Source organism: Psittacula echo, assembly GCF_963264785.1.
Source record: "Psittacula echo genome assembly, chromosome: 16".
In the NCBI taxonomy this organism is placed as follows: domain Eukaryota; kingdom Metazoa; phylum Chordata; class Aves; order Psittaciformes; family Psittacidae; genus Psittacula; species Psittacula echo.
In genome coordinates, this window is record NC_137752.1 from 8,433,841 (window position 1) to 8,461,377 (window position 27,537).

At 45.0% G+C, this 27,537-nt stretch overlaps 1 protein-coding gene across 1 annotated transcript in view; it reads right to left on the reverse strand.

Moving 5' to 3' along the window:
• The window catches only part of PAPPA (pappalysin 1), a gene marked incomplete at its 3' end in the record, with an annotated part of 179,345 nt that overhangs the window by 87,556 nt on the left and 64,252 nt on the right, over nt 1-27,537 (reverse strand). The window contains exons 6-7 of the mRNA XM_080630817.1: nt 20,962-21,083; nt 15,169-15,676 (exon numbers count right to left, since the gene is read on the reverse strand). Of these exons, the coding sequence (XP_080486943.1) occupies nt 15,169-15,676; nt 20,962-21,083 (630 nt within the window). The remainder of the gene's footprint in view (nt 1-15,168; nt 15,677-20,961; nt 21,084-27,537) is intronic.

Consider the following 27,537-nt stretch of genomic DNA (forward strand, 5'->3'; position numbering starts at 1 on the left):
GGGAAATAAGGATCTCCTTACAACATTCATTAAATTAACAAGCATGACTTAAAGTCCCATATCACACGTGATATTTCACAACAGAGCCATTCCTCATGGATACTACGCCTGCAAAATAACTGTCATTGACTGAACTGCACATGAACAGTGCTGGGATTTGATTCTGTGTTACCACACATGGTAGTGAAATGGGGAGAGAAACGCAGTGGAATAAACCCAGAACTGGCTTTCTCATTGCTGCTTCAACTGATTCCTGTCAGCAGTAGTCTGTGGCTCCTATTAGCTAAATTGGAGAGTTCACGTAGCACAAACAGCACCTTAATTCACCTACAGACTGGGGAGATTTCTACCCAGATACTGGTTAAAAGTGTTTATTCAAAGTGAAAAATGTCAAACTTGTGCCCTTGGGACCTGTTTAAAACAACTGGTTTAGACAAAAAATAGATACAAAATTATAGGAAATAACTAAGTGGCTGAACACCCACTGATGTACAACACTGAGATTTCACTCCCTGATAAATCCACTTATGAAGATGTCAAGTTTCTGCTATAACCTCATGAAATCAAAGCAGAGGCAAGCTTTGATTATTCAAGAGTTATTTCTCAAGTTCTTTCTCAAAACCATTCATAAAATCATAGAATGGTTAGGGTTGGAATACTTCAGATTAACAGATCTCCTTGCAGAAACACGGATTTTGCCACTGGGGAATCTGCTAACCACAAAAAGGTTCAATTCTTAGAAAAGGCTGTTAACAAAGGAACAGCTCGGGCAGCTATAACAGCTACAAAATCAATCAATCCCTGCTGCTTTCTGATGTGCCCAGATGACACGTGTGAGGGCAAAACAGTAGTGTTCAGATCCTGATTTGGTGTGATTTCCAGCGATACCCACAGGTGATGGGCAGGAACTGAGCTCACAGCAGAGTGTGCCTCTGCGAGTGTGCTTCAGTCTGTGGGAGTGTTTGTGTATGCCTGTGTGTACATGTAAGCAAATGGAAAACAGGAAAAGTTCACATTTGTTTATGTACAGGGCGGGAAGTTGGCAGAACATAATGGAAGAAGACATAGTACTAAATAAAGCACGGGAGAGCATATGGTGTTTATGAATTATTAGGTGACTGGAGATGAATGTGTATGTGGGTGAATAAGACAGAAAACTGGAAATGAAAGTTATTAGGTGGGGAGAACTCTGGTCTGTTTAATTGTATGGGTTGTGAAGGAAAAACTTCATATGGGGAGAGGACCCTGTGACACCGAAGGGTGACTGCTGGCTGTGCAGCCCTGGGCTTTGGTCTAATCCTGTCACCTGCCATATGCTGGGGAGACGAGATTTCCAACTGCAGCCTGCTGCTCAGAAATGGAAACGGGTATGTCATGACAGGCAAATGATACTTCTAGTTTGGCTTCCCTTACTTCTACACAGTCTGGGTATGAAATAGCTATTAAGGTATTTATGCTCACAATACCCCATGAGCAATGAATGGAATATCCTTGTCTTGGGTAAAATACAGAGAAAGAGAAGACAAATGCCTGGATACATACGGTCCCTATAAAGCAATGGCAGGACTGTGAGCCAGCTCTCCAGTCCCACTGCAGCCACAGGGCCAATCCTCCCCATCCTCATCCCGGCTCCCCTTGCAGACAGCCCAGTCAGAGCTACCTGGAGCTTCACAATGTTCCCCATGCTGGGGACGGCAGAGAAGCCCCAGGCTGTAACATCCAGGGCAGCATCAGCCATGCCCAGAGATGGGACATGTGCCCTTCACATAGCTGGAGATGTGCCTGGACTGGAGCACCAGAAAGCCACCTTAGACACTGAAAACTCAAGCCACCAGGTTTCCAGCTCACCATGGCCTGATGCAACTAGTGGCAAAAAGCTGACTGAGCTGGATGTGGCATTTCACATCCCAACAACTGGAACCTGAGATACTTCTCTCCTTCTGAACTGTTAAACATATCATATCGGCAGACTCTTTAGCATTCCTTCAGAGTACCCACATTTCGGAAAAATATAGCTGCTAAAGGGATGATACATGCAATACTTCGGGCAGTAATCCAGTACCATAGTGAGGGAGGGAGGAAGGAATGCAGGAATGAAGGGGTGGAAAAAAAACAACAAAAGAATTTATTCTTTCCTATATAGTTATAGGGCACCGAGGTTGATATTACGGACTGTATCTGGAGATGTCAGCAAGTCCAGCTCTGCTCCAAGTGATGATAAAAGGGGGATTTTTGACCATTTATTTTCTCTCCTGCCTTTCCTTGGAGCTGAGGGCACACTAACAGCAACAACCTGCTCTTTCCACTTTGCTGTGAGGCAGGTCGGATGCACGGCGGCTTCACACGATGCTTCTTAAGGAAGTGAGAGAGAAGAACATCTTTAACATTAAGGATGTGAACAAACACTCTTTTAAATTTATATCTATGGTCTTTTAATGACCTTTCTGAGAACTGAGTGAGCCGCATTGATGGCTGCAGCTTCCGCCTTGGGGCGGTAGTCTTATTAAAAAGCAATGACTCAAGCCCTCTGTGTAGAGGGGGAATTAGGACATGCCATGTGAAACACCAAGGGGGAAACTTCCCTGCCTGCTGTGGCAAGTGACAGATCCAGGGTCAGACATATAAAACTCTCTAATTCTTTTCCTGGTTTTACTGGGGAAGCTGAGCCGTTGAGTTCATCTTGCAGGGTCCCCTGGGCAAGGGATCTCTGCTTTCAGTTTGGGTGTTCCTGTAAAACTTATGGGAAGAATTACACCTTTGGGAAGCTGTTTTCTATTCAGACCGAGGTGGGTTTAAAGGATCATTGAGTTTACAGAAGCAACATGCCTATGCCCTTGAGTGCCAGCAAACCTGCAACCACATCTGTTCTGTGCTCACTACAGAGCTTCGGCATCTGAGGACACAGCACAGCTGAGATGCAGTGGAAGCACCAAGGGAAAGCAAACATCCCACGCCTTTCTCCCTACCACAATAGCATATACATGTTTTTCTTACTACAGATAACAGCAGGGAAGGGTTTTGTACAGCAAAGACTTGTTTCCAGCAATATTGAAAATATCCTTGAGGCTGATCCCAGTTTCTGCCCCAGGAAAACATGAATGGTCAGAAAGCAATCCTGTTATTTAAGGATAACAAGATCTCAGGCGTCGCCTATTAAATTATGGCTGTCACAGGCAGCGTCATGTAAAACAGGCAAATTCCACACTTCAATGTCCTCATGAAGAAACCATCTTTCTTTGATCTTAAATAGTCACCAAACTCTTGAGCCAAAAGATGTTTCCTGGACAGTTCTCCGCAGCCCAGGATAAGCCCGGTCTGCCAGCAATGTCCTCGCTTCCCTCTAACACTGTCACCTTTGCTCTTCTTCTCCAGCAAGGAAACCATGTGGAGCAAAACAGGAAATCTGCTGGCAGCATAAACCAGTGACCCTACATCTTCACTTGTTGCAATGCTTTGGATCAGCTGCTCAGGGTGATCTGAATACAACCACACACTGAAGGTCTCATCATCTCTTGTCCCTTCCCGTGCAGCCTGGAGCTGTCCAGTCCATCCTCATCTGCTGCTCACAGTGACCAAAACACCCAACACCATTTGCAGAGGTCCTGAACTACCCCAAATATCCACTAAGTCAGTGAAACAGACATGTTTAGAGCCTCCCAGTCCTGGGCACCAAAGTGGTGCTCAATGCTTCCACATCGGAGGATCTAACTCTGCTACTTAGGGAGTGGGTCATTCAACTGCACTGGGGTTTACCTCTCAGCAATGCCACCGTGGTGTTTGCAGGCTCCCCCATCCTCAGGTGCTCCCAAAGCTATTGATGAAGAGTAACCCAGGGGATGAGGCTCCCGAATAGATCTGCTCCCCAACTCCCATCCTTTTGCCAGCACTGCCACCGGCTGTACAAGTATGCCGGGTTCCTTCCTTCGTCTCCTCTTGCACACACTCCCCTTTGCCTTGCTTTTCCTTCTTTTAATAAAAATGGCATGAGAAGCACGGCAGAAGATAATGAAGAGAATTCCTGCCCAGCTCTGCACTCAGGAGAGAGGAGGGGCGGGATGCTGTAAACAAAAGGACATCAAAACCCCAGCCTCATGTGATGGGCTGTTTTTCCAGCTGCGGTCCAGTCTCTGGCTGTTTGGATAAACCCAGCACCATGGCAGGTGCAAAGGCCTCAAAACAAGTCTCCTGCCTCTGTCCCAGACTCCAAGCTGACTCAGAAGACATAAATGCCAAGCAAGCAGCCTTGTGGAGGCTTTTCTGTCTATCCATGATGAGATAGGTCCCACCCGCGGTGGTGGGTTTGCTCTGTGCTTTTTTATGATGTATTTAGTTACAAGCAAATCAGAATCAGGTAGGTGAAGTACTAAATGACCTCTCATGGGCTGGAAGGGAGACTGGGGACTGTACAGTGGATTTCTGCTCCTAAACCTGGACAGGGTTATTTCCAAGGAAGAACACTGGAGCTGCCAACGACCTGAATAGATAACCTCAGCTGACCACTTGGTGGGGTATGTTTTGTGCCATCAGGTGTCTGGGCTTTCTGAAGCTCAGAGGCTCACCATTCAACGCAGTGGCTTCAAGATAATGCCCAAACTCAACTTTTCTTTCTGACTGTATTTCTGCTAACACCTAAACCACCCACTTTACCCGCTCACACAACACCACGGAGACCCCACATATTTGAAATTGAAGTCAAAGGTTTGGAGATCCAATCTATTAGAAAAAGAAAAATGCGCTTCGCTCCATGAAATACTATGAACCAGTCACCACCAACTTCCATAATCACCACAAAATCAAAACAGGCAATTAGTCTATAGCTCTGCTCTCACTTGGCTGGTGTAAACCTCATGTAACTTTAGAGACCTCAGCAAAACACTCCAGGTTTAAACCACTGCAGCTCAGCTGCTCGCCTGTTCCTCCGAGTTGCAAATGTGTGCATTTGCTGCTCAGACCAGCTCCCTACCTGCACAAGATGCCATGGCACAGGACTACATGCCTGCCTGGAGCCCTCTGCTCTGAAACCTAGGTCCTGTTTAGGACCTTACACACATGTGGTTTTGAACATTTGGTTTTCACACAGACCGCTCTCGTGTCCTTCATGCTGTAACCATAAGCTTTTAAAGCAGCAAACATCTAGGTATATATGCAACTGATTAACTCCAGCATTTGATATAATCATCCAAGTATTTGCCCTGGTACCAATTTAAAACACAGTAGCACATTTAATAAAAAACAAAGTTTTCAACTAAGACCTTAAAGCTATTTCTTGGTGGTTTTTGTTTTTTTTTTTTTCTCAAAAGAAAATAAATTAAATGTTAAGAGACAGTTTTCTGCTTCCATGTTTAAGCAACAACAATTACCGGTTTTTAAGGTGGATGATAAAAACGCAGGATCTAAACGACACTGGGTTAAAAATCCCAGGATAAAGTAAATCCAAGAGACCCAGGGCCTCACGTGGGTGTCTGCACTAGACAGGCAATTTCACGGCAGCACACAGGTTAAGTGTCAGAGCACCTGGTTGCTATTAGAAGCAGAGAAGGAGGGGGGAAATCTGTTGTGTTTGCTTCTTCGCCGCTGCGATCAGACCCTAAGCTGAGACGGGAGTGCTTCTCAACATGAGCCTCAGATGCAGCCACCACAGAGGGAAGCCTTTTATGTTTTGACTGAGGATGGAAATGCAGAAAGGCCTATTTCCAACCAGTAAAAGCCAGCATTTCTCTACTGATTTCAAGGGAACGCTGCCAGTATCCACCCCATGAGGACAGTGCTTTGGCGTACTGGTGTGGCAGGGAGGAAACAGGGCCGCGACTGACAGGCAGGTTAGGACAGGTTAATTGCTTTAAAGGCCATCATCGTCACTGGTGAACCTTTGCCTGTTGCATCGTGCCTCTCGGTGAGCACTGTCTGATTACTCACACCATTAACGACATCCCAGTCATGCTGTGGTTCCTCCGTGAAGGAACGGCAGCGGCAGCATCCATGCGGGCACTGATGCTGGTTCAATCCATGCTGCAGGAGAAGCGCCTGATGCACATTTTACATAGGGGCTGAGACCCCAACAACCATCTCTCAGCTTTTGGATGTTGATTGTTCATCGCTGGGGCTGGGAGCACTTTGGTTGTTACCCTCCACCGTTCATCAGGTTCAGCTCTCCCCATGGGCAGAAGGCTCTGCCTAATGTCATCAGCCTGGCAGAACAACGTTCTTCAGCTCTGAATCCAGACCTGACCTCTAGGATTTCCCTTCAACGGGCCTGAGCCAAGACCTGATTTTCAGAACTTAAACGTTTCCATGTAATCCCACCAAAATGGTAAACAGAGCCATGGGAGCAGACGCTCGCAGTGCCTGATCCAAAGGCTCCTGCAGCCAGTGGAAGTTATTATGTGCATTTTCAGTAGGGCTTAGGTTGGGCCCCAAGCGAACACAGATGTTTGCAGTTTTCTCTGGTTTCACCTCCACCATCCCTCTTTGCCAAAACTCCGCTATGGAGGGTGAGGGCATGGGGAATGTGGCATCCTGAGGAGCTGCTCCTCAGACGGAAGGACCTGTATGGTTACACGTATGTGTGAGAAACGTATGTGCTGTCACACACGCCACAGAGCAGAGCCCACAGAGATGGGCGAAGAGGTGAGGTGACTATTCCAAAGGAACGTTTTGTCATTTCCCTCCTTAGGGGCTCTGTGTTTTGCCTTAAGCCACTTCAGATTATGAGAAATCCTACTCGCTGGTCTCCGGTGGGATCTTTAATGGTTTAATAACTGAACATTACTGAATATATTTCCACTAGCCTCTTGCTAAAATCCCATCATGAGCTAATTTCCTCTATTGTCATTACATCTGCAACTGGTCTTACATTTTGTAAAACCCTGTACCACTGTAAATGATCTGGTTCGCTGCACTAAGCTCTCCGGGCCAGTAATTTTAGTAGTGGCTGATCATTTGGGCTATCCAATTCCAAGCACCCTCCCTGGGGTATAATTTGAGCTTTATTTCCACCTTTCCCCTCCTATCACAATAAGCTCCAGGAAGATGCTGGAATCAGAGCATCAGCATGGAGATGCTCAATGCCATCATTCATTTAAGAAGATTCTGGCCAGAAAGACTACGATCAAGTTTGGCGAAGCAATCACACGAAGGGCCTGCAGTGTGCTCAGCATGCCATGCAATGATACACCTAAAAGGCTTCTGCCTTCTGTTGCTGTACCCAAACAAGGTATTAAGGACAGCACAGGTATTGCAGTCTTCCTGCAGCGTTGTTTTCAGCTCCTTGCCTGTTTGAGCAAATTTAACAGAGGCTTGGAATTTGTTTCCTAGGAGAAGATATTAAAAGACAATGCCCAGGAAATGATCAGGCCAATAGTTTAGTAAAAGTAGCTGAAAAAAGCTGTGCTGGCTGACACTGCTGATAAAAAGGTAGGTAACACATTTCTGCTGCTCCTGTGGTATTTGAGGCTCACTCAAGTCTTACAAGAGAGTTATTTTTAAGTTGTTGCATAACACATGTCTGTCCAATATTTCTTTCCTCAATCAAGCAAAGAAAACGCATTTGTTATTCCTGGGAGATTTCTGGGGCTTCTTATCTTATTTAGAGCCCAAAATAAAGATGCACGCAAGAAGGCAAAACATCAGAGAGAAATTATTATCCACGAGATAATGCACAGCCTAATTTACCACAGAGCTGAGACTGTTTCACCTGCAGTAAATTATTTTGCCCAGCAGGAAAAGTCCTGTTTGACCTTCTATTTTTTTTCCCCTGCAGCTGAAAACTCTGCTACTACTTCTAGGTCATGAGTTCACATTCCACCCTGGCTGGGAGTGATTAAATATATCAATTTCTAATAGTATCTATTTGGTTAATAAGAGGAGAGCTGTAAATATGCACTTTTCAGGGACACTTGCATGTGGCTGAGTTGTAGTCTATGGGTGTGAGCTCTGTGTATTGCCCAAGAGGTGCACTGGAGAAATGAATCCAATGCAGCAGCAGTCCCGAGGGAGTCCCTGGCTGGAGCAGAGCTGGCAGAGCCGAAGCCAAGTGTCATTCCCCAAATGGGGCAGTCCCTCTTTCCTGGCTCTTCCCATGCTCTCGAGCCATTTCATTGAGAGGCAGCTGGGGGTTATTCAGAGCAATCCCAGCCTTCAAAGCTACACCCAGGCTGAAAATGGGCTGCCCTGTCTCAGGATCACAAAGCCATAAAGATACAAACCTGCCCTTACTACCTTCTTCTTGCATCATGTGCAGCCGAGCCAGAACAGGAGCTACAGACTGTGTCGAGTGCCAGCTATAGTTACAGCATTACATAAGGAACCGCAACAGTGAGGGATCACAAATCTATCACTACAGCTGGCACCAAATGGCATCTCTGCACAGGCTGAGCAGAAAAGCTGCCTACTGAATGGGCACAGGCAGACAAATTGTTCTTTCTCTTCTCCAGGGCAGGGTTAAGGCAATTTGGCAGAGGGTGGTGAGGGAAAGAATTGCTCTATCTGTTCAGTGTGTGGGGTCAGGAAGCAGGCTTTATTCTCTCGCAGAGATAACCCGGCACCTTTAATGAAGAAAGCAAGAAAGAAGGAAAGCCATCAGAATGTGGCTTCCAGCTGTCAAGGCACATCAGCCAAGTGGAGATGTATAACCCATGAGAGCAGCGGCACTGCTAGCCTCTAACATTTAATTCTGAAGGAAGGCACCTGGAGCATTTCTCCTGTAAAATGCCCAGCACACTACTGACCACTGTAAATAACAACAACTGCTAGCTGGTATTTAGCAGCACAAGGTATGTGAAGGAAAGATGGAAGAAGAGCAGATGGAAAAGAAGCAGTGCTCCTCCTCCCGGCCCTTGGAGTAGAGCAGGGGAACATGCTCTGGCACAAGGAGCAGAATCAGTCATCCCCACTGCCACGCAAGCCTCAAGGGAAAGTTGGCAGAGAAGATGCTGCTGAGTGGATGACTCTCCTCCTACCAGCGCTTCACCTCTGCTGGTATCAAATGAGCCTAGGACCAGTTTCCCACTGTTGGAAGGGAAGGCGAGGGACAAGCAATCATCCTACATTTTGCTGTTCTTTCATCATGGGAAATTCCTTGGGTCATTAAGCAGAAACAGAGCAATCAATACTGGCTGGAAGGAGCTGACAATGCATCGAAGGCCAGACACGGCCTCAGAGAGATAGATATGAAGTGCTGCTTGCAGGGAATCACCAGCACCTCCACTGAGCTCTGGAACTGCTACACTGTCCTACACCATCTGAACAGGATTGCCCAAACCAACCACAGGCAGCTCCGATACACTCAAAGCTCCACTGACACATGGAGGATTTTGGACAGGGACAGCCCAGCCACTAATCCAGCTGGGAAACCAGGGTTAGAGAGGAACAGCTGAAACATTTACTCCTTAGTGTGAGAGCTCTGGATGAAGAACTAGGCAAGAACTAGCAGTGTACCTGAAATGAGAAATTATAGGGGTAAGAGAAACCTGGTGAGACAGAAGGGTTATTGCTTCTTGGGAAAGCTCAAAATAGCTTTGGCCATGCAGCACTGCAAACTAATGATAGGAAAGCTCGTAGGCATGAGCAAGAAAGAGTGAATAAGAATTAAACCTGTTCCTGTTCAATTTTGATAGAAGTGTTTTGAATGAAGATGAGCTGGGAACTTTCATACGGATACAGATGGGGATCTCTAATACATTACTAAAGAGAAATAATACAGAGAATGGTGTAATTATGGGAAAGAAACCTCCTAGATGCGGATTAGAGAACAAATGCTTTTCATAATGGCAGGTCTCTGGTGCCAGGCATGAGAGCAGACATCCACAGGGACTCAACAAGAGATGACACTATTTTGCACTTATTTCTAGTAGCTGTAATAGATAGAATTGAAAGAGAAATTTGAATGAAAACGGATAATTGTCTACATTTCTAATGTAGAAATTACTAATTTTCAGGACTGGATGTCTCAAAATGGTGCATATGTTGATATAAGACAATACTATGCGTGTTAGGATCAACACATTCAGATTAAGCCTGGAACTCTTCCTCGCAAGTGAGAGGGGAAGCAGCAGTTGGTTGTATTTATCAACTGGAAGACAATTATGAACCATCAGTGGGATGTATGCACAAGAAAAGCACATGAGGTCCTTGCACGCATCAAGGCAAGGCATTTCCAGGGTAGCTGGGTAAGTATTCGTGCACAAGGACATCTGGAATACCGTATACAGTTCTGAAGCCTGTTGGGAATCCAGATGTGCAGCATGCCGTTATCGCACGGACAACCTAGCAGCTCTTGCAGATAAATCTGGATATCCAAAGCGCTTTCTTAACATTTCAGGCCTATCTTTGATACTTCCCAATATTTCCTGGCATATCAAGAGAGGTTTGGCATGGTAACCATGGAGGAGGGGTGAGCAAAAGATGGTGATAATATGGGCTTCAGCTTTTGGTGATGGGAGAACATCCACCCAGTGATCTGTATCTTGTTTGGGTGGAAATATGGTGTTAATTATCTTCATGACAGATGGATCTGGCAATTCATTTCAGCTGCTTTAGATCATACATTCCTCTGGCTGGTAGACCTTCAGAAAATAGAGAAATAGATCTTCAAGATGAAGGAAGGAATGCCATAATAAGGACAGATGTCACCATGAAATTTTAGTGTTGCATTCAGCAGGGACTTAGGTTTACCCATCATCAGTCTGATCATCATATTTTTTCCAGTTCTCTTTTCAGCTGGGCCCCTATTCTGTAAACTCCATCTTCCTATTGAGTTCAGGGGCTGAAAGGCACACCAATACTTGGCTGTAATGAATTACTGCTCATTGTAAATAGCCACTGCTGATTCTCCGGCTTTTCTGCTTGTTCATACTTGTAGGAGCCTTCAGATTAAGAACCGTTCACCATCTCCTTCAACTACTCATCATCTGGAGTTTCTGACAAGTCACTCATCGTACGCCCTTCTGATTGGAGACCAGTAACAAGGGCAACAGCATCAATAAAGCAAACTTTGAAACAAGCAGTTGTTTCAGATGAAGTACACGATGTGCTAAGGACCCCTGAACATGCCACAACCACTCTCCAACTACCTGCAGACTTCATGATGGCAATCTCTCAGCCATTCCGCAATCACTCCAAGAAGCCCAAGTGCTATCTGCACTCCACTGTCTTGGGTACAGTTAAACCACAGTTAATGAGATGGTGTTTACAAGCTTACACCAAATGGAACTCCTGATTCAACAACTGGACACAGATGCCAACCAGTCCCCTCCAACCATTATCAAGAAACAGAAAAAGTTTAGCCATAGAAAGCAGCTCTAAAATACCCCAAAACTGAGAAGAAAACTATATTCCCTGTATGAGAAAATGAAGTTTTTCTCTCAGTCTCTCTTTTCTCTTTCTTTTCAAGCAGTATCTCTAGGTATCACTTAGGTACTAAAGCTCTAGTCAGTGCAGGAATGTCTCAGATGAATATAGCACAGGACAGCATGCTTGTGCCTCAGTGATGCTCAACTCTGCAAAACCCAAATCCATCCCAGGGCTTCATGCTGGGATTCCTTCTAAGGTTATTTCAGTCTTGCAAAAAGCCTACAGGTTAACACCCAAAGATGACCTGATCCATCGTCGTCCACTACATTTTAAGGTTTCCTACAAAGTCTGTGGCAGAAGAGCTGGGAAAATTCCCAATTCTTAGAAACTTTTCCAGTTATTCTGACAACTTTCCAAACCCAACCTCAGTGTCTCTTGGCTTGGCCTGCCAGAGGGGAGAGCACAGATCTCACCAGCACACCCAGCTGCTCACACCTTGCATATTTGGCTACCGACGGTGCAATGGGGAACATGGGCTGCTCCCCCGACGTGGAACTGACCTGTGACCTCCTCAGCACAGCTTCACATTGTGGGCACTCACTTCCCACTGAGCTCCTTAAAAAAAATCAGTGTTTGCTACAAATGAGTGCAAGAGCAGTGATTACCTTCCAACTGCAGCCATGTGAGTGTAAAAGCGCTACAGTAAGGGCAAAGGGAGGGCAAAGCCATTACCATGTTCACCATTGTGACTATCTTGCACATTATTTCTAGAGAACAGCCAGAGTGAAACCCTCTACGTACGAGCACAACCCACACTTGGGATTAAATTGTGAGCTGAGACTTTGAGACTTGCAGATGAGGCTCCCTCCTTATCACTCGCTGTGGTGTGAAGACTCAGCAGTTCTGTGCTGTACCTGGCCTGACCTCTTTTTTTTTCCCTCCATTGATTTATTTAGCTTTCTGCTCTCTTCCTAGGCTCTGACTCTCATTTTGTATCACAGATACCAGCAATTCTGGCTGATCATACTCAGTGGAATTGAGTTTATCTTGCCTGGTTTCTGTAAGGGCCAAGGATACGGTTCTGTCCCTTAGCTTCAGCCAAGAGCTGTGAAGAAAATTCAGCTTGAGAACAGAAGGTCTGGCATTATTTTGTATTTCTTAATAAACAGGTTTCCACTATTATAGTTATTTACTCTCCTCTGTGGAGCACCCAGTGCTGACTAGGCAAGGGCTAACCATTAAAGGCTGTCTCTCAGCTTAAAGAGAAGTCCCTTCTCTTTGATGGGAAGAAGGTAGGAGAAATTAATTTTTCTTTCAGCATTCCACACCTGGGGAAAGGATCTTGCTCACAGATAACAGTGCAAGCAAATATTTTCTTTGGGAGAAAAAGAGAAAGTGAAGATCAAGGTCAGAGGAGGCAAGAGTAAAGATATGTGACTGCCTTCAAAATAACCTTCCATAGAACATGTGGGGGTGTCATTTAACATGAGAAACATGAAAAAGCATAAAGGAGGGATAACAAGCTTGGGGCTTACAGAGAGATAAAGGGGCTGCAAAGTCTGGTTGCACAGATATGCTGAATTCCAGCTGTACAGAATGAGACAAACAGGCAGACTGCATTATATATACATAGGAGCACAGCCCAACACCTCTGTCCCTGCCTCCCCTGAAGCATCTTCCCTTCCTTCCTGCTTACAAAGTATAAGGACTATAGCGACTCTTTGCACAAGATGCTAATGAAAATTCATAGAACGGTTTGGGTTGGAAGGGACCTTAAAGCTCATCCAGTTCCAACCCCTGCCATGGGCAGGGGCACCTTCCACTGGAGCAGCTTGCTCCAAGCCCCATCCAACCTGGCCTTGAACACTGCCACGGATGGGGCATTTTGCCTCTACCGCAGAATCACAGCTCCACGCAGAGATTCAATGAGTTTACTGAATCTCAAGGTATGGAACAGCAGCAGCCTGGACATACACCATCAACCTATGAATCTGCATGACACCCCCCAACCCACAGGATCTGGATCACTGTTGGGCGCATCTGTGTATTAGGATGCCAAAACTCATCTCACCTTTCAAACTTCCCAATGCATGCAGAACTCCTGAAGCAAAAACCAACCACAAGTGCTTAAGAATCTGCATCTCCTTACCCTGTGACTAAATCAAGATTTCACTTTCCATGTGTCTTATTGAAGCTTACTGGCAGGATTTTCCCTGTAGTCCCTGGAAAGACACAGATGACCTGAGGCCAGCTAGACTGGAGCTACCGGTCACAGGTGAAGCCCAGAAAGACTAACTTCAACGCTATGTGTGATTTTTAGCTGGCTATATAACTAGGTGAGACATAAGACAAGTACAGTACTGTTACCCCTTGTGATTTATCCAATGAAAACTGTCATTACTCCTTGGCTACTGGTTTAACTATTAGAGCACTCTTTCACTTCAGCTACCTGTAAGTGGCACGCAAAGCCATAACAAAAGCCCAAGAAACAGAACTCAGAACACAGGCTCTATTTTGGGCTTTTTCTTTTCTCTCACATTTTGTCATGAACTCGAAATTGGACCTGTTTCTGTGGGAACTTGTGCTAAGGTATGCAAATATTTCAACCCAAACCAGTCCCATTTTCCAAGGAGAGTGGGCCAGGTTTCAGGCAAAGATGCTTTCACAGCAAAACCATGGGAAAATTCACCATTTTCCGTGTTTCCAAAATGCCAATATTCATCTCATGTTAAGTGCCAGCAATTGTTGGAACAAGGCTACAACCCAAGAAAGCACTTCAGCACATGCTTAACTTTCAGCACATGGCTAATCTCAGTGATGTCCTGGGTTGCTGTTTTTACAGTCTCTGTTGTGAGCTACCTTGAATTTTTAAATCCATAGGGGCAATTTGCATCTTCTGAGCTGTATAATTGGGCCATGAAAGGGCTGGGAGCTCGTGATTACTGAATTGTTAATTACTCATTTTTATTATATTTAAATATGCTTTAGAAGGCCATAATGATGTATGCTTCCTTGGTATTAGCTCTACTAATTAGATCATCTTCTCTAAATTAGAGTGCAGTTTTCTTAGCAGGTTTCCTTTTATCTGGGGTTCATTTTTCAAGAGAGTTTCATGTTGTTCCCACAGATGAGTGAATCATTTCCAGGGAATCATGTTAAGCAAAGGATGTTTTTTCTTGCTGCTGTAGAACGCTTATGAGTAGATCATGAATCTCCTTGAAATCAGTAAATATTTGGAAGTTGGACTTTCCTCAACAATCGTGCATTCCCTGATGCATAACTGCATCTGGGATGAAACTCCATTCCTACTACAACAAACTAGTGTATTTGGCATGTTTACTAGGTTAGAATGGTCTCACTCCAACACAATTTGTTTTAGTGACACAGGAAAGCAGAAAACGAAAGTGGATTAAATACATTTATAGACTGGAACTGAAAGTGTAGTTTGTTGCCCTCTTTCTTTAGCAGTGAATTGGTGCTCCAGCACTGAGAGCCATCCTCTCCCCTTCTCCATCAAAGCATTACTTTCAAAAGATTTCTACGGAAATGATTCTATGTTACCCCAGAGGTCCTCATTTAGGTTATCTTAAACATTTAACTTATCATAGCTTAGGTAGTTTGCAATACCCGTTCCAGTTAAGGAAAGCCTGAATTTTATGTCTCTGCACAGAAATAGCTCAAAAACTATCTGTGAAATCTCAGGCTTATTTCACCTGAGTGATGATCCTGCTTCCACAGAGAAACTATGAGAACATCCTCTCTTGGTGACACTTGGTATGTCTATCCAACCATCAGTGCTGGATGTTAGAAGAATGAGCAGAAGAGGTTACTGTTTTTCCCCGAACAAGTCTATGCAGGACTCTGGGAAGCAGTACTTACGTGTCGACAAATCTCCTGCTGAGGTTTGAGATGACAACTGGAGATCCAGACTGGAAAGGCGGGTCCCGAACCACTTTGTACTGGATGGGTCTGCAGTCCGCACACAGCGTGCTCTGGGGGACAGAGCTCAGCATGGCAGCATCAATTTCCAGGTGCTCATCCAGAGTGTAGATCTGGATCCCATACACCTCCTCTCCCACTTGTCCCGCATCCAGCTTTATGGTCAACGGGATGTCACAGAAGACGTTCTGTGGCCCAAGAGAAATGTTCTTGCCACTGATGGTGAGCAACTTGATGTCATTCACTGCCCCGCTGGAGTCCCAGTCTGGGGAAACAAATGTCACCCAGACTGTGAGGGACTCTGGAGTCAGGGGATAGCGGAATTCCAGCTGCAGGTAGCAGCCCTGAGGCTCAGGACAGGCCGGGGGCACCGTGTGTTGGTTGACTGCTGAGTTGGGACTCCATGTTCTGACACTGGATTTACAAGGCTGCTCAACATCAGGGTGCCCTGGAAAGAAAGAAGCAAAGACAGGGCTTTAAAAGCTATGGGTTTACCACTGGCATCAGTCTTCAAAGACAAATTGGTGGCAGAAGAGCAAATCTGTCAAGGAAACTATTTACTTGAGCAGAACAGGTATGGCCAGCATGGAGAGGAGGAATATAACTCCAATGTCTCCTGGCTTAAGTGCCTAGCTGGATTGGACACCCCACAACACACTGTGCCAGTGCATCTGGTCCTGTATTTCCTATTTCCAATGCTTTCCCCTGTGCCAAATGATATTTTCTACTCCTTCTACTTGGTACTTTACCTGACAAATAGAGTCACTTTGCCTTCAGTTCACCTCGGTGCTCCTACTTATTCCCTTGCCTCTCACTCTAAAATACAATCTTGTTCTCTATAACGAAGACAAGAAAAGAGCTATTGTTGATTCCAAGCAGCTGTTGCACCGTGCTGTTGAGGGACAACTCCTATGCCATTTACAGGCTCATCTATCATGTTGTGTAAGACCCCTTTTTTTGGAGGGACACGGAGCACAGGACTGAGCTGTCTCTTTGCACTCGGTATAATGAAACAGGCACTTTCTCACCGTTGGCTATGTTCAACTGCATGGGAGGTATTACTAAAAACTAATGAAAGCCACAATGCTTGCTGGGTTCCCAAATAGTATGGTAGCATTACAATTTGGCACCGAGTCATGGACTGCAAGATCCAGAGAGGTCAGATGGGTGGAACAGTTGGTAACAGAATCCAGTGAGAGCTATGAATTCCCTCTTCCTTACCAAATAATCACACAAAAAGGGAGCAAGCAGGAGAGGGAGAAGGCAAAGTACAGAAAAGAAGAAAGGGAAAAGTAAAGATAGAGAAAAGTAACAGGAGGGGAGAAATGGAGAAGGCAGAGGGGAAAAAAAGAGAGCACAGCTGTTTGCAACTGAGGAAGAAAGCAAGATAAAGCACTGGGCAAACACGAACAAACAGGACATCACTACTAATTTGAAGAGAAAAGGGCAACGTGTGAAGGTTATTCTTATTGTCTGTGATCCAATGAAGTGTTAGAAATGTGCCTCTTTCGTCAAGGATAAATGGCGCAGGGAATTCTCCTGTTCAGACCAAATGAACCCAGATGCAGAATAGATTTCCTGGTGTCTCAGGCAGTCATCCCAGCCATCCAACCAGTTGTCCTGCAGATGCACAGCTTTTAATGCTTCTCCCTCACCCTCACTTATCCCATCGCCCTCCTCTTCTCTGCACATGCCACAGAGCAGTGGGAATGCCACTAACCTCAGGATATGGAAAGACCTCAGCAGGGATATATTGTGAAGAAAGCCAGAGGTCCATTTCAACTCAGGCTTTCCCCCCAGCACACACTGTGTATGATCAGAAGGTGTTTCTTAACCCTGGTATCTCAAAGGGCTTTGGAAAGATCTATGAATCTTATCACTGCCATCTTGCATTAGTGGAGCTGATTAATGGTTCACAGCCCAGTATGGTTCTGAACCACCGGGGTTCCTGCAATTTCACCTCTGCCACTTCAACGCTTCTGTAAGACTTAAATAGCGAACGAACCTACATGTTCTGATAGATCGGGGTGTGATCACTGGAGTTACATGAACTGGACTCAGCCTCCAGGGCGTTTAACACCCCAAAATGGGAGCTTGATTGTAGCCATCCATAGATTAAAAACCTCAATGAAGTTGAGATAGAAACCCTTTCTGAACTATCATTGAACACTTAGACCTGGGTAAGAAACATCCATTTAATTGTGGAAGAGGATGGAAACCTATTCCGTGTAATCCCAGATTCCTAGAGATTGGGAATCTCTAGGATCCTAGACTATGAATATTACAAAAAATTTTGTTTGCAAAAGAATAGGTTCTGAAAACCCTTTGGGTTATGAGGTCGCCAGCAAGATCGGGCATAGAAGAGCATCTCATACAACATCATGCCTTGCCTAACACAACATGTAAATGTGAGGTTTGTCAGGAGAAGCCAAACCCCATCTCCTGGTTAGAGAGCCGGACTCTAATGTCCAACTGAGACAATTCCACTTGCAAATACAAAATGAATCACTATCAAGTGAAACATTGGCTACTGTGAAAGGCAGGGCACTAGAGCAGCCTAAGGGAGCAGCATTTTGCATTACATTATCACGCTTCTCGTAGTCAATAGTGAGCTAGGCAGTAGGAATTGACTGATATATAAATACATTGCAGAGAAAGCAAAGGCACTTACTTGGGTTGGAGCCAGAACCACCTTTCTTATATAAAAATCCCCTTTGACTGCATTGTGGCAGTGTTGTAATGTTTGTTTGCCTAGCCGGTGCTGCTGGTGAGAATCCAGGTACGTTAGAGCTTTCCTGCTCCATGTGAAGGTAAAGAGTAAACCAGAACTGCCTCATCTCCAGTGCCTTCCCACAACCACTGCCCAGGAGCAAACAGCCCCCATGTGAGGGGCATGATGGGCTGAGAAAGAGTCATAAAATATCTCATCCCAGAGGGTTGGATACCACCATGCTCAGGCAGAAGCTGGACATTAGGAAGGATGCATTCTGCAATGGGTACGGCTCACACGTAGTCCAGACCACATCTGGTGTCAGCTACCTGGAGTAACTGAGCAGCATCACCACTACGAGGGCTCAGGAAGATGAAATCAGACCAACCAGGTTCAGAGCTGCTCCAGGGACACGTGAGAAGTGTGGATTTCTGGTAAGAAGCTGGAGTACTACGAAACATTTTCCATGAGTGTCGTCTCAGATTGTAAAATGAGTTCATTTTGGCCATGCTCATGCCTCTTTTGTATTCACTTTCCATGAACACTCGAGCAGTGGAGATTTACACACATGAACGCTTGCAGAAAGTGGATTTAAAGCTTGCATGCTTGAGTACTCACAGATAGACAATTAAAGAAGCCAGACAATGATCTAACTGTGCTATTTGTAACTCAGACCGAGTGCGAATAGGCAAAGATCCTGAATGTCAGGGAGTGTGGTGGTGATGACAGAAAATTAGAGAGCTACAAATACCATACACTTGGTACTTTTTCTACCCTAAAGTGGAGACAACTATTAACGTAGTAATGGGATAGGGTTCCCAGATTTTCTTTCCAGAGCAATGGCACCACGACAACTGTAGGAGACAGATAAGGATCAGGCTGCACCCTTCAGAGGTAAGAACATGCAGGCATACACTGTAAGAAGAGGAAATTACATGCAAAATGCAGCTGAGTAATAGATCTTAGAGCAACTCAGTTTCTCTAGGAATGATGCTGCTGGCAAGACGTGTGAGATGTAGAAGGTTTCAAATCAGAGCTCATTGGAGAGATTTTGACAGAACTGCGTATCTCAATGGAATATGAAGTTCTCTCAAAAGCAAAACACACTGACAAATTTGGGTTATCTGGCCAAAACTTTATTTTGAGAAAACGGGAAGAAAGTTCGAACAATATTGGAATATTGTGTTTTGACATTTTGGGAAGAAATGGTTTCACTTTTGCCCTTTGAAACACTTTTCAGTTGGATATTAAAAGTTGCTTTTGCCCTAGATTGTATACTAAAAGGGGATATTTTAAAATGTCATAATTTAACCAAAGTTCATGAAAGAGGAATTTTATGAGCTAAACAAAACATTTTGGCCAGCCTCAAACACTTTTTGTTTTTAATTTTCCTTCATGGAGACTTTCAAAAGTTTCAGGTTTTGTTCCAAACGAAACCAGGTTTCAAAGTCTTGTAATCCTTGGCTAAGTGGAAATTCCACCTTCCACCCTGCACTACTACTGTGAGTGATCCAAATTTAGCTAATCCTGTTTACTTCTTAATCCAGTCACACTTGTAGCCCCAGCACTGCTTCCCAGGATGGAGCTCTTGATCAACATCCACCCAAGGGGCAGGTGGGCTCTGTGCCATACCTGGTACCCCTGCCCCTTGGATGTCATAGACTCATAGAACAGATTGGGTTGGAAGGGACTTTAAAGCTCATCCAGCTCCAACCCCTGCCACGGGCAGGGACACCTTCCACTGGAGCAGCTTGCTCCAAGCCCCTGTGCCCAACCTGGCCTTGAGCACTGCCAGGGATGGGGCAGCCACAGCTTCTCTGGGCACCCTGTGCCAGCGCCTCAGCACCCTCACAGGGAAGAGCTTCTTCCTTATATCCTATCTAAATCTACATTCATTCAGTTTAAAGCCATTCCCCCTTGTCCTGTCCCTACATGGCCTTGTCAAAAGTCCCTCTCCAAACATTGGAGTGAACTGAAACCTCTATTGGGTTCCCACCCTGGGAGATGGGTGTGCAGGGAAGAGGATGCTTGCCCACACATCTTGTCCTATCAGGTGGCAGGGATGCAGCTTGCTGCACATGCTGACCTTAGGACCCTTATGGACGGCTCCTGAGTGCCATCAGTACATATATCACCATATTAGCCTACAAATAATTGTCCTTATAGAATAACTCCCAACTACTCCAGCTGCAGAACAGAGAAGCCCTTAATGTAAGGAGGTATTTGTATAATGAGTTTTCAAAATCCAGGGATTGGCCTTTGAGTTCCTGTGAGCCCACCTGTGTGTTTACAGTGAAGTGTGCTGCTCCCAAAGGAATAGCTTGTGATGGACAGATTGAAATCGCACTATGCTCTTTTCAAACCATAATCTGTGATTACTGAGCTCTACCTGGTATAATCTTAAGTATGCTCTACCACATCCACCTGCTTATGTAATGGAAGAAGACTTCATGATGGACATCTAATGGCATTGTACAACCAGCCCTGCAGACTGTTCTCCCTCCAACACAGTAAGAATGACTCGCAAAACACCCTGAACTAGACAGGGCTTGATGCAGTCACCTGTGTTGATGCTGTAGAGTACTTGCCCAAAGGGCAGCCTCCATTCAGGCTGTCTGCTGGTGTAGCCACTGCTATTGAACGCAAATGAAGGCAGCAGAAATCAGACCCAATGCAATGCATTTCTTGCAATTCTTCACTTTTGGAGTTGGAGTAAATGGCTCCCCTGAGGGATTCAGCTGGCAGCTGTGAATGGTCAGCACTTCTTGGCACTGTGCTGCTTTCTGAAATTCACGTTCAGCTCCTGGAATTCATTTAATTCATGGGCAGGGTCAGGACATGGGAGCCAAAACACAGGTATTTCAGCCAGCAGCATTACCTCAGGCCACAGCGCAGTCATCTGTCCTCTGGTTCTGCATTAACAGTCACTCTCTCCCAGATTCCCCCATTATCTTTGGGGGTCTCCTTTTGTTCTGTCCCATCTTCTCCCGCACCACGTCTTTGTCCCCAGCCCTGTGACTCACCTTCTGCTTCCCGAGGGCTCCAGTGTCCTGAGGGATCGCAGGGCATCGGAGAAGAGGCGCTGAAGGCGTATTGCACCAGGACTCTTCCTTCCGCACACAGATCACATGCTGATCCCACTTCTCTAGGAGGCCAGGAAAACAGGAAAACACACCAACTTAGTAACAGCTGAATGAGCTGCTTATTCAACTATATTAAAAGCAATAAAACTTAGAATTCAGTTCCACTTAACCCTCTTTTCTCAAGGCACTGACAAGAGTGTTTTCTGACGCTGACCTTCTGTAGGTTTGGGCTAACAGCCTGTGTAGATGGCATCTGTGAGTCCTCCATCCAACACAAAACAACAGCAACCTGTGAAAACATGCTCAGCTAGATTTCTTTTTTTTCCCCTGCACTACAACTGGATCAAACCATGACAAAAGAAAATACATATTGCTTAGTGGTTAGAGCAGGGAAACTGCCCTCAGGAGATTTCAGATCTCTTTCTGCTCCTGCCATGGATTTATTGCTGGAACTTGTAGCATCTTCAGGTTTGTATCTTCCTTGTGAGGGTGCTGAGGCGCTGGCACAGGGTGCCCAGAGAAGCTGTGGCTGCCCCATCCCTGGCACCGCTCAAGGCCAGGCTGGATGGGGCTGGGAGCAACCTGGTCTAGCAGAAGGTGTCCCTGCTCATGGCAGGGGTTGGAACTGGATGAGCTTTAAGGTCCCTTCAAACCCAAACCAGTCTGGGATTCTGTAACTGTGAAGGCTGTGGGCTTACTGGTGATCAGAGAAGAGGGCAAAGTCCCAGGCTCTGAGAACATCAGGTAGAACTGCTTTGTGAAGCACAGCTTTGTATGCAAGGACCTGCTTTTGGAGGTGCATCACAGCCCAGATCATTGCAAGCCTGGAAAAGGGGTGGGTTATGAACATACAGAAAAGAACATGTCCTTAATCCTGGATTAGATACCTGGCAGCTTTGGCACCACTGCATGGCTCCTTCTGAACTGGAAACATCTTATGGCTCCACGCCATCAGATGGCGTGACATGGCATTAAGAAAGACACTTCACTGCCCAACACCAGCACTACTTCACCTACACAATACATCTAATACCAGCTACTGTCAATCAAGTACTATCAGCAGAAGTGGTTGAACAGGAAAGCCCAGTTAAACACTGATTCACAAGTATTTTCGCTAATACATTCCCAAGATCAGGGTTTAAGCTGATGTAGACTGGAGTAACTCCAATATCTTCATAACATTAAGCTGATTTCTATCAGCTGAGGATGCATCTCACACAGTTCAGCCCTGCATTCCTCAGGGTCACAACCTGTGTATAGCCTACCATCTGTGGTTATTCATCCCAGGAAGTTGCTTGTGATTCAGAATTCATTGCTCTGATTTAAGGAAACTGCCCACTCCAAATGAAAGGAATTAATAATCTTAGTGATTAAATGCACCTAGGAAAGGCCTGAAGTTTTAGGCAAACACTGTGTGTAACACTCAGTGCACTCTTTGAGCTACCCAGGTAAGTACGGATTGAGTCAATTATTACAATTAACATCAATTATTATAATCAGCTACATGAATGTTACCCGTCCCCCATCGCGCAGGTTATTTCAGCACCGCTCAGCAAAGGGCACTGTGTTCCTCAGGCAGAAGCTATTTTGGATCCTCAGTGAGGACACCAGGACTGTAAATTTACTCTCACAGCCCTCCCAGGCTGTTGGTGGTAGGGATGACACACGCTCAGCTGCTCCTCAGCTTAGCATCTCCTGTTTGTTGGCAGGGATCTATTTGAAAGTCAACTTTCTGTTGGCTTAATTAGGTGGAAGCGGGGATTGTCAGCGGGGGGGACTGGGAATGACATCGCTGGTAAAACTCGTATCCATTTCAACATGGCCCAGAGCCACCCCTACAAAGAGACAGTGAATGATCGAACTCGTAGACAGTACAGAAAGGGATGCACCTGCTGAAAACATCTGAAGAGTGAAATGCGGCAATGGGGTGGAATACAGAAGAGGGAGGCAGAGCTGCCCTCCTCTTCCTTGCATGATCTGTACCACTGGTAAAGAATAAATTTGGGCATGTTGTGAATAACTCTCTGTCTCACTTCACCCACCTGCACTATTGGTATGACACTGCCTCCCTACTTCATTTCTCAGCTGCCTATTTAACAGCGGTTGAAGGGTCTAACTCAGCTTGCCTAAATATTATATATAAATATGTATATAAAAATCAAGAATCCAGAATGAAAGGTACAGAGAAATCAAAATGTACAATTCTTATTGTGCAGTTGCTTTTCAGACGCATCCACCAACAGTCAGGATAGAAGTCCCTGCAATAATAATCTTTCAGTTCTCTACTCCTGCATTAGCACTTGGGCCTGGATGAGGACAGGGCTTTGAAAGCCAGGTTTCCACAATTAGGACTGCTTTTCACTCAAATTAGCAGCTATACAATTTCATCACAGGCTGCCATGGTGGAAAAAACTGTAGGCTTATGGACAAACATTTCCTTTTACCAGCAAGGACTTGGAGGTAAGAGGAATCACAAGGAGCATCATGTGGGAAAGGCTATGAGCAAACTTTCTCTTTTTACTTTTCCAATCTGGGAGCCAAACGCAACCCTGATGTAACTCCACTGGCTGAAAGGAGTTACACAGGGGATGACTCTTGGGTTAAAGCTTTTGGGCTGCAGACTCTTGCACACAAATCCTACAAAGAGCCATGAATGTCAAAACTAATTATGGAATCACATTTACAGGCTTGTGAAAATCTAAGCCAGATCCTTACACCTTATGCAGCCCCTGACATCAAGACAAAATGAGCGTGAATTGGTTCAAAACACTATTAATTAGGAACGATAGCATATCTGACACCTTAGACACCGATGCACATGACTCCCCGAAGTGCAGGGTAATGGAAAATCTAGACTTTTCTGTTTTCTAATAAGCCAAGTACTGGGGAAATTCCAGCTTATAAAGTTCAGAGCGCAGGAGGAATTCATTCCTCTAGCATGATATTCCAAGGAAGTGGATTCCAAATCTAAAGATTACTACTGAAAACCAGACAATTCTCTGCAGGGCCAGCACCAGTTCAATGCGCAACTCAAACCCAGCTAAAATCTGTCATTCCTTTCAAGGAAAAGTGTCTGTTTTCAGATCAAATTGTACCTGCTTACTTGAAATTCAGATTTGGTGCTCTCCCCTCCTCTAAGGCACTGAAACTTCCCAGCAAGGTTTAAACAAGTGAATATCAAGCCCAGCCATCTAGATCTGGGACGCCATACTGACCAAAATATTTGCTTGCTAAGAACAAGATAGCATCAGATTCATGGAAATTAATGCAGTCACCTCAATGAAAACTTGGAAGAGCAGATGCATTCAAAGTTTTCTGCCCAAGCAGAATTTGCTGCCGAGCCCTATTACAATAACTGTTTACATCCTGCCTATGCATATCAAACAGGAGGCACATGAATGGATGCTTAGCGACAGCAGATGAACGCATCTAATAGATGCAGCCAGGAAATGAAGACAGTTTTCTTCGTCTCACTTGTTTTCACTTGTTTTGTTGGCTCTATTATTATTTGATTATCACACATTATTATATGTGCATGTGAGGGTTTTCTGGAGGAGGATGGAGAATGGTAAGTATTCCAATCCTCTGTGTAGTAGCTACAAGAGGAAATGCTGGTTCTTGATATATTTGAGTATTAGAGATGTTTAGAAGCTCAACCAGTTGCTGCAGTTCAGGGTCAGACACATGATGGCAAATTTATGTGCAGGTAAATGACTCTCTAGTATAATATAGAAGCCCTCAACTGAACACACCGAACAGGTAAGGAGGGGCTGTCAGGAAGAAGAATCTACTCCTGTGCACAGCTCCTAGGGCTACTCTTGCCAAGGTGTGGGGATAGCCAACCCCAAATTGACATGAACTAAGAGTTAGCATTGCTCTCTGTCTCCAAATCCACATAATTAATCATATAATTCCTAGAACTGAGGTCCCTAAGAGAAATAATACTACCTAATACTGTGGCAGCAGTGACTAAGCTGCATCTAAACAGAGAAGCAGCACACGGTTTTTTACTTCCATGCTTCATCTCCATTGAACTGCAGACCTGTCAGGACCTCAGCCACGGTTACAGCCAGCCCAGCACTACATTTTTAAACACAAGGCTGAATTTTCCCTTCCTGACTTTCATTAAGCAGAGGTCACTGCCTATGCACAGCTCTAGAGAATGAAAGGGACATAAAAGGAACTTGAGTTACGCTGAGTGCGCCTACAGTAGCATGGTAATTTGGATCAGGAGCAAGCTTTTGAAGTGAAACTCTTCATCTTCCCCACTTAGAGCACTTGGAGCAGTCCTGGAGCATGGAAGCTGGACCCAGTTTTGCCTGAAACCAGAGCTGAGACATGCTCCAGGACCACACTTGATGTGCTCCAGGACCACACCTGGTGTGCTCCAACTGCTGATGCCATGGGCCAGGCTAGAGCTAGGCTAAAACCAGCCCCCAGAACCCCAACAGTGTTGACGTCAGGTCTTCATTAACAACTGCTTTACGCTACTTCTATTGGGCCACAATACTTGCTAATGTAGCCAGAGCCATTCAGCCTTTTAAGGCCCTTTTACGCTGTCAAAACAGCATGGAAAGGGCCTCTGTGCATTAGAAACCAGGCCCAAGGCACTCAGCAGTTGAGTATCAGTCTTCTGTTTTTTACATGAATAGTCCCATTGAAGTGAATGAGTTTATTCATTCAAGTGAGGCAAGTGAAATTTGGGCCATGGTGTGCACTTTGTGTAAAAATATCTGCAAAGATTTACAGTATTCCCACACACAGATAAGATTATACTTGGCCAATTTTACCTCCTACTTGTCTTGCACAGTGACCCAATTCTACAAATTGATACAGACACATATCTCTAACTGAGCAGCGCTGGACACGGTGGGACTGGAAGTACAGCACATAAGCTCTTCTGCATTAGCCACTATAATACTACCATCGTCCTTGTTTTGCTTAATATAACAGAAACTTGGATATGTTTTAGACAGAATCATTTCTATATTTTGGTGACATTTTTAAATGGTCACAGCATTTCTGTATCTGTTAGCACTGGGAATCTCAGTGTAACAAGGAACTGGACTCAAAGTATTCGAGGCTGTCTCTTTAAATCTGTTCAGCAATACTGAGCACACAGATTTGAAAACCCAAAGGACCTTTTCTTCTCTCGAAAATCACTATTTATTTAACATATGATAACTCTGTTATGAAATTTTAGATTTTGCAGGCTATCCACTGGATGTTATTTAAGAAGCAACTAACTAGGGGTTATTAAGAACATATTGATTGAGTTATAAGAAATATGTAATAAAGACATATTCGGTTACATAACAATTAACTCTGCATCAATGTGTCTTAAGAGGCAGATGGTATTTATTTAACACACAATAAGCATCTTCTGAAATTTAAATTAAATTGGAGAAACTTAATTTACCTAAAAATGGTTATGGGCTAAACAATTCTGAATTAATTTTCAGAGCTTCACATAAGGCCTTTTTCACACGTAGGGAATAAAGGGCTCCAGTTGCAAAACTGCAACTAAAGCAAACACTGCTCAGAGCACAAGACCTCTCTTTATCAACTCCTAATATGATTTGATTACCTTTCCCCGTATGAACCTGCAGTAAAGGTGGAAAACCCCATCTGAGCAGAAAAGAACAGTTAGCTGCCTGCTCAGGTAAAGCGCAAGCTGGCCACTGAACTGGCCACCGTGTCCCAAGCGGTGGAAGGAGTTTCATCCTTGATGGAGGCAGTGGCTTTCAAGGTGCTCTCACTGAAGGGAGCAGCAGTGCTGAGACAGCTCTTTAGGTGCTAACATACTTGTAAATTTGGCCTCCTGCGATAGGAGCTGCTGCAGTGCTGAAGGCCACTCGGAGTTTGTTCTTTATAAAATAACAAAGCAAAAAGCAGAGGAGAGACTCAAACAGGGCAGGTGAGTTAATGGTAACACAAGAAGGTCAGTCATTTAGGAAGTTCTCTCCTAGCACTCCCATGGCTCCTGTGGCTCATCCACGTGCTGCCTAAGAGTATTTAGATGAACTACGCAGTTGCTCAGGTCATCCTACGGTTGAGTTGCTCAATGTGATGCAACTCTTGTCCAGAGCCCTACATCCATTTAATTCTTCATTATTGGTAGCACATAGCTGCATGCCTATCAGACATGAACACACACACATACTCTGACCTACATGCTCGACTTGGGGTGCAGGAAGATGACACTCATGTGATACTCAAGGTTGTAGATCTTTGCGCCTTGCTCAATTCCCATCTCAGACCTCCAGCTCAGGAAAGCGGGCAGCATTTGTCCCCCTCCCCAGATGGCCACCTCCTTACCCTGTGAGACATCACTGCCTGTGAGCTCTCTGTTGTCACAGGAGTAGAAACAAGATTCACTGTGTCCTTGGAAAGGAAACGTGCAAGAGGAGGCGGGGGCAGGCGTGCAGGCAGAGCTGAAGCCCACAGGTATTTGTGAGCAGCAATAACAGCGGGAATCACAGGGCCTGAATCCTTGATTGAAAATTCCTCCCACAA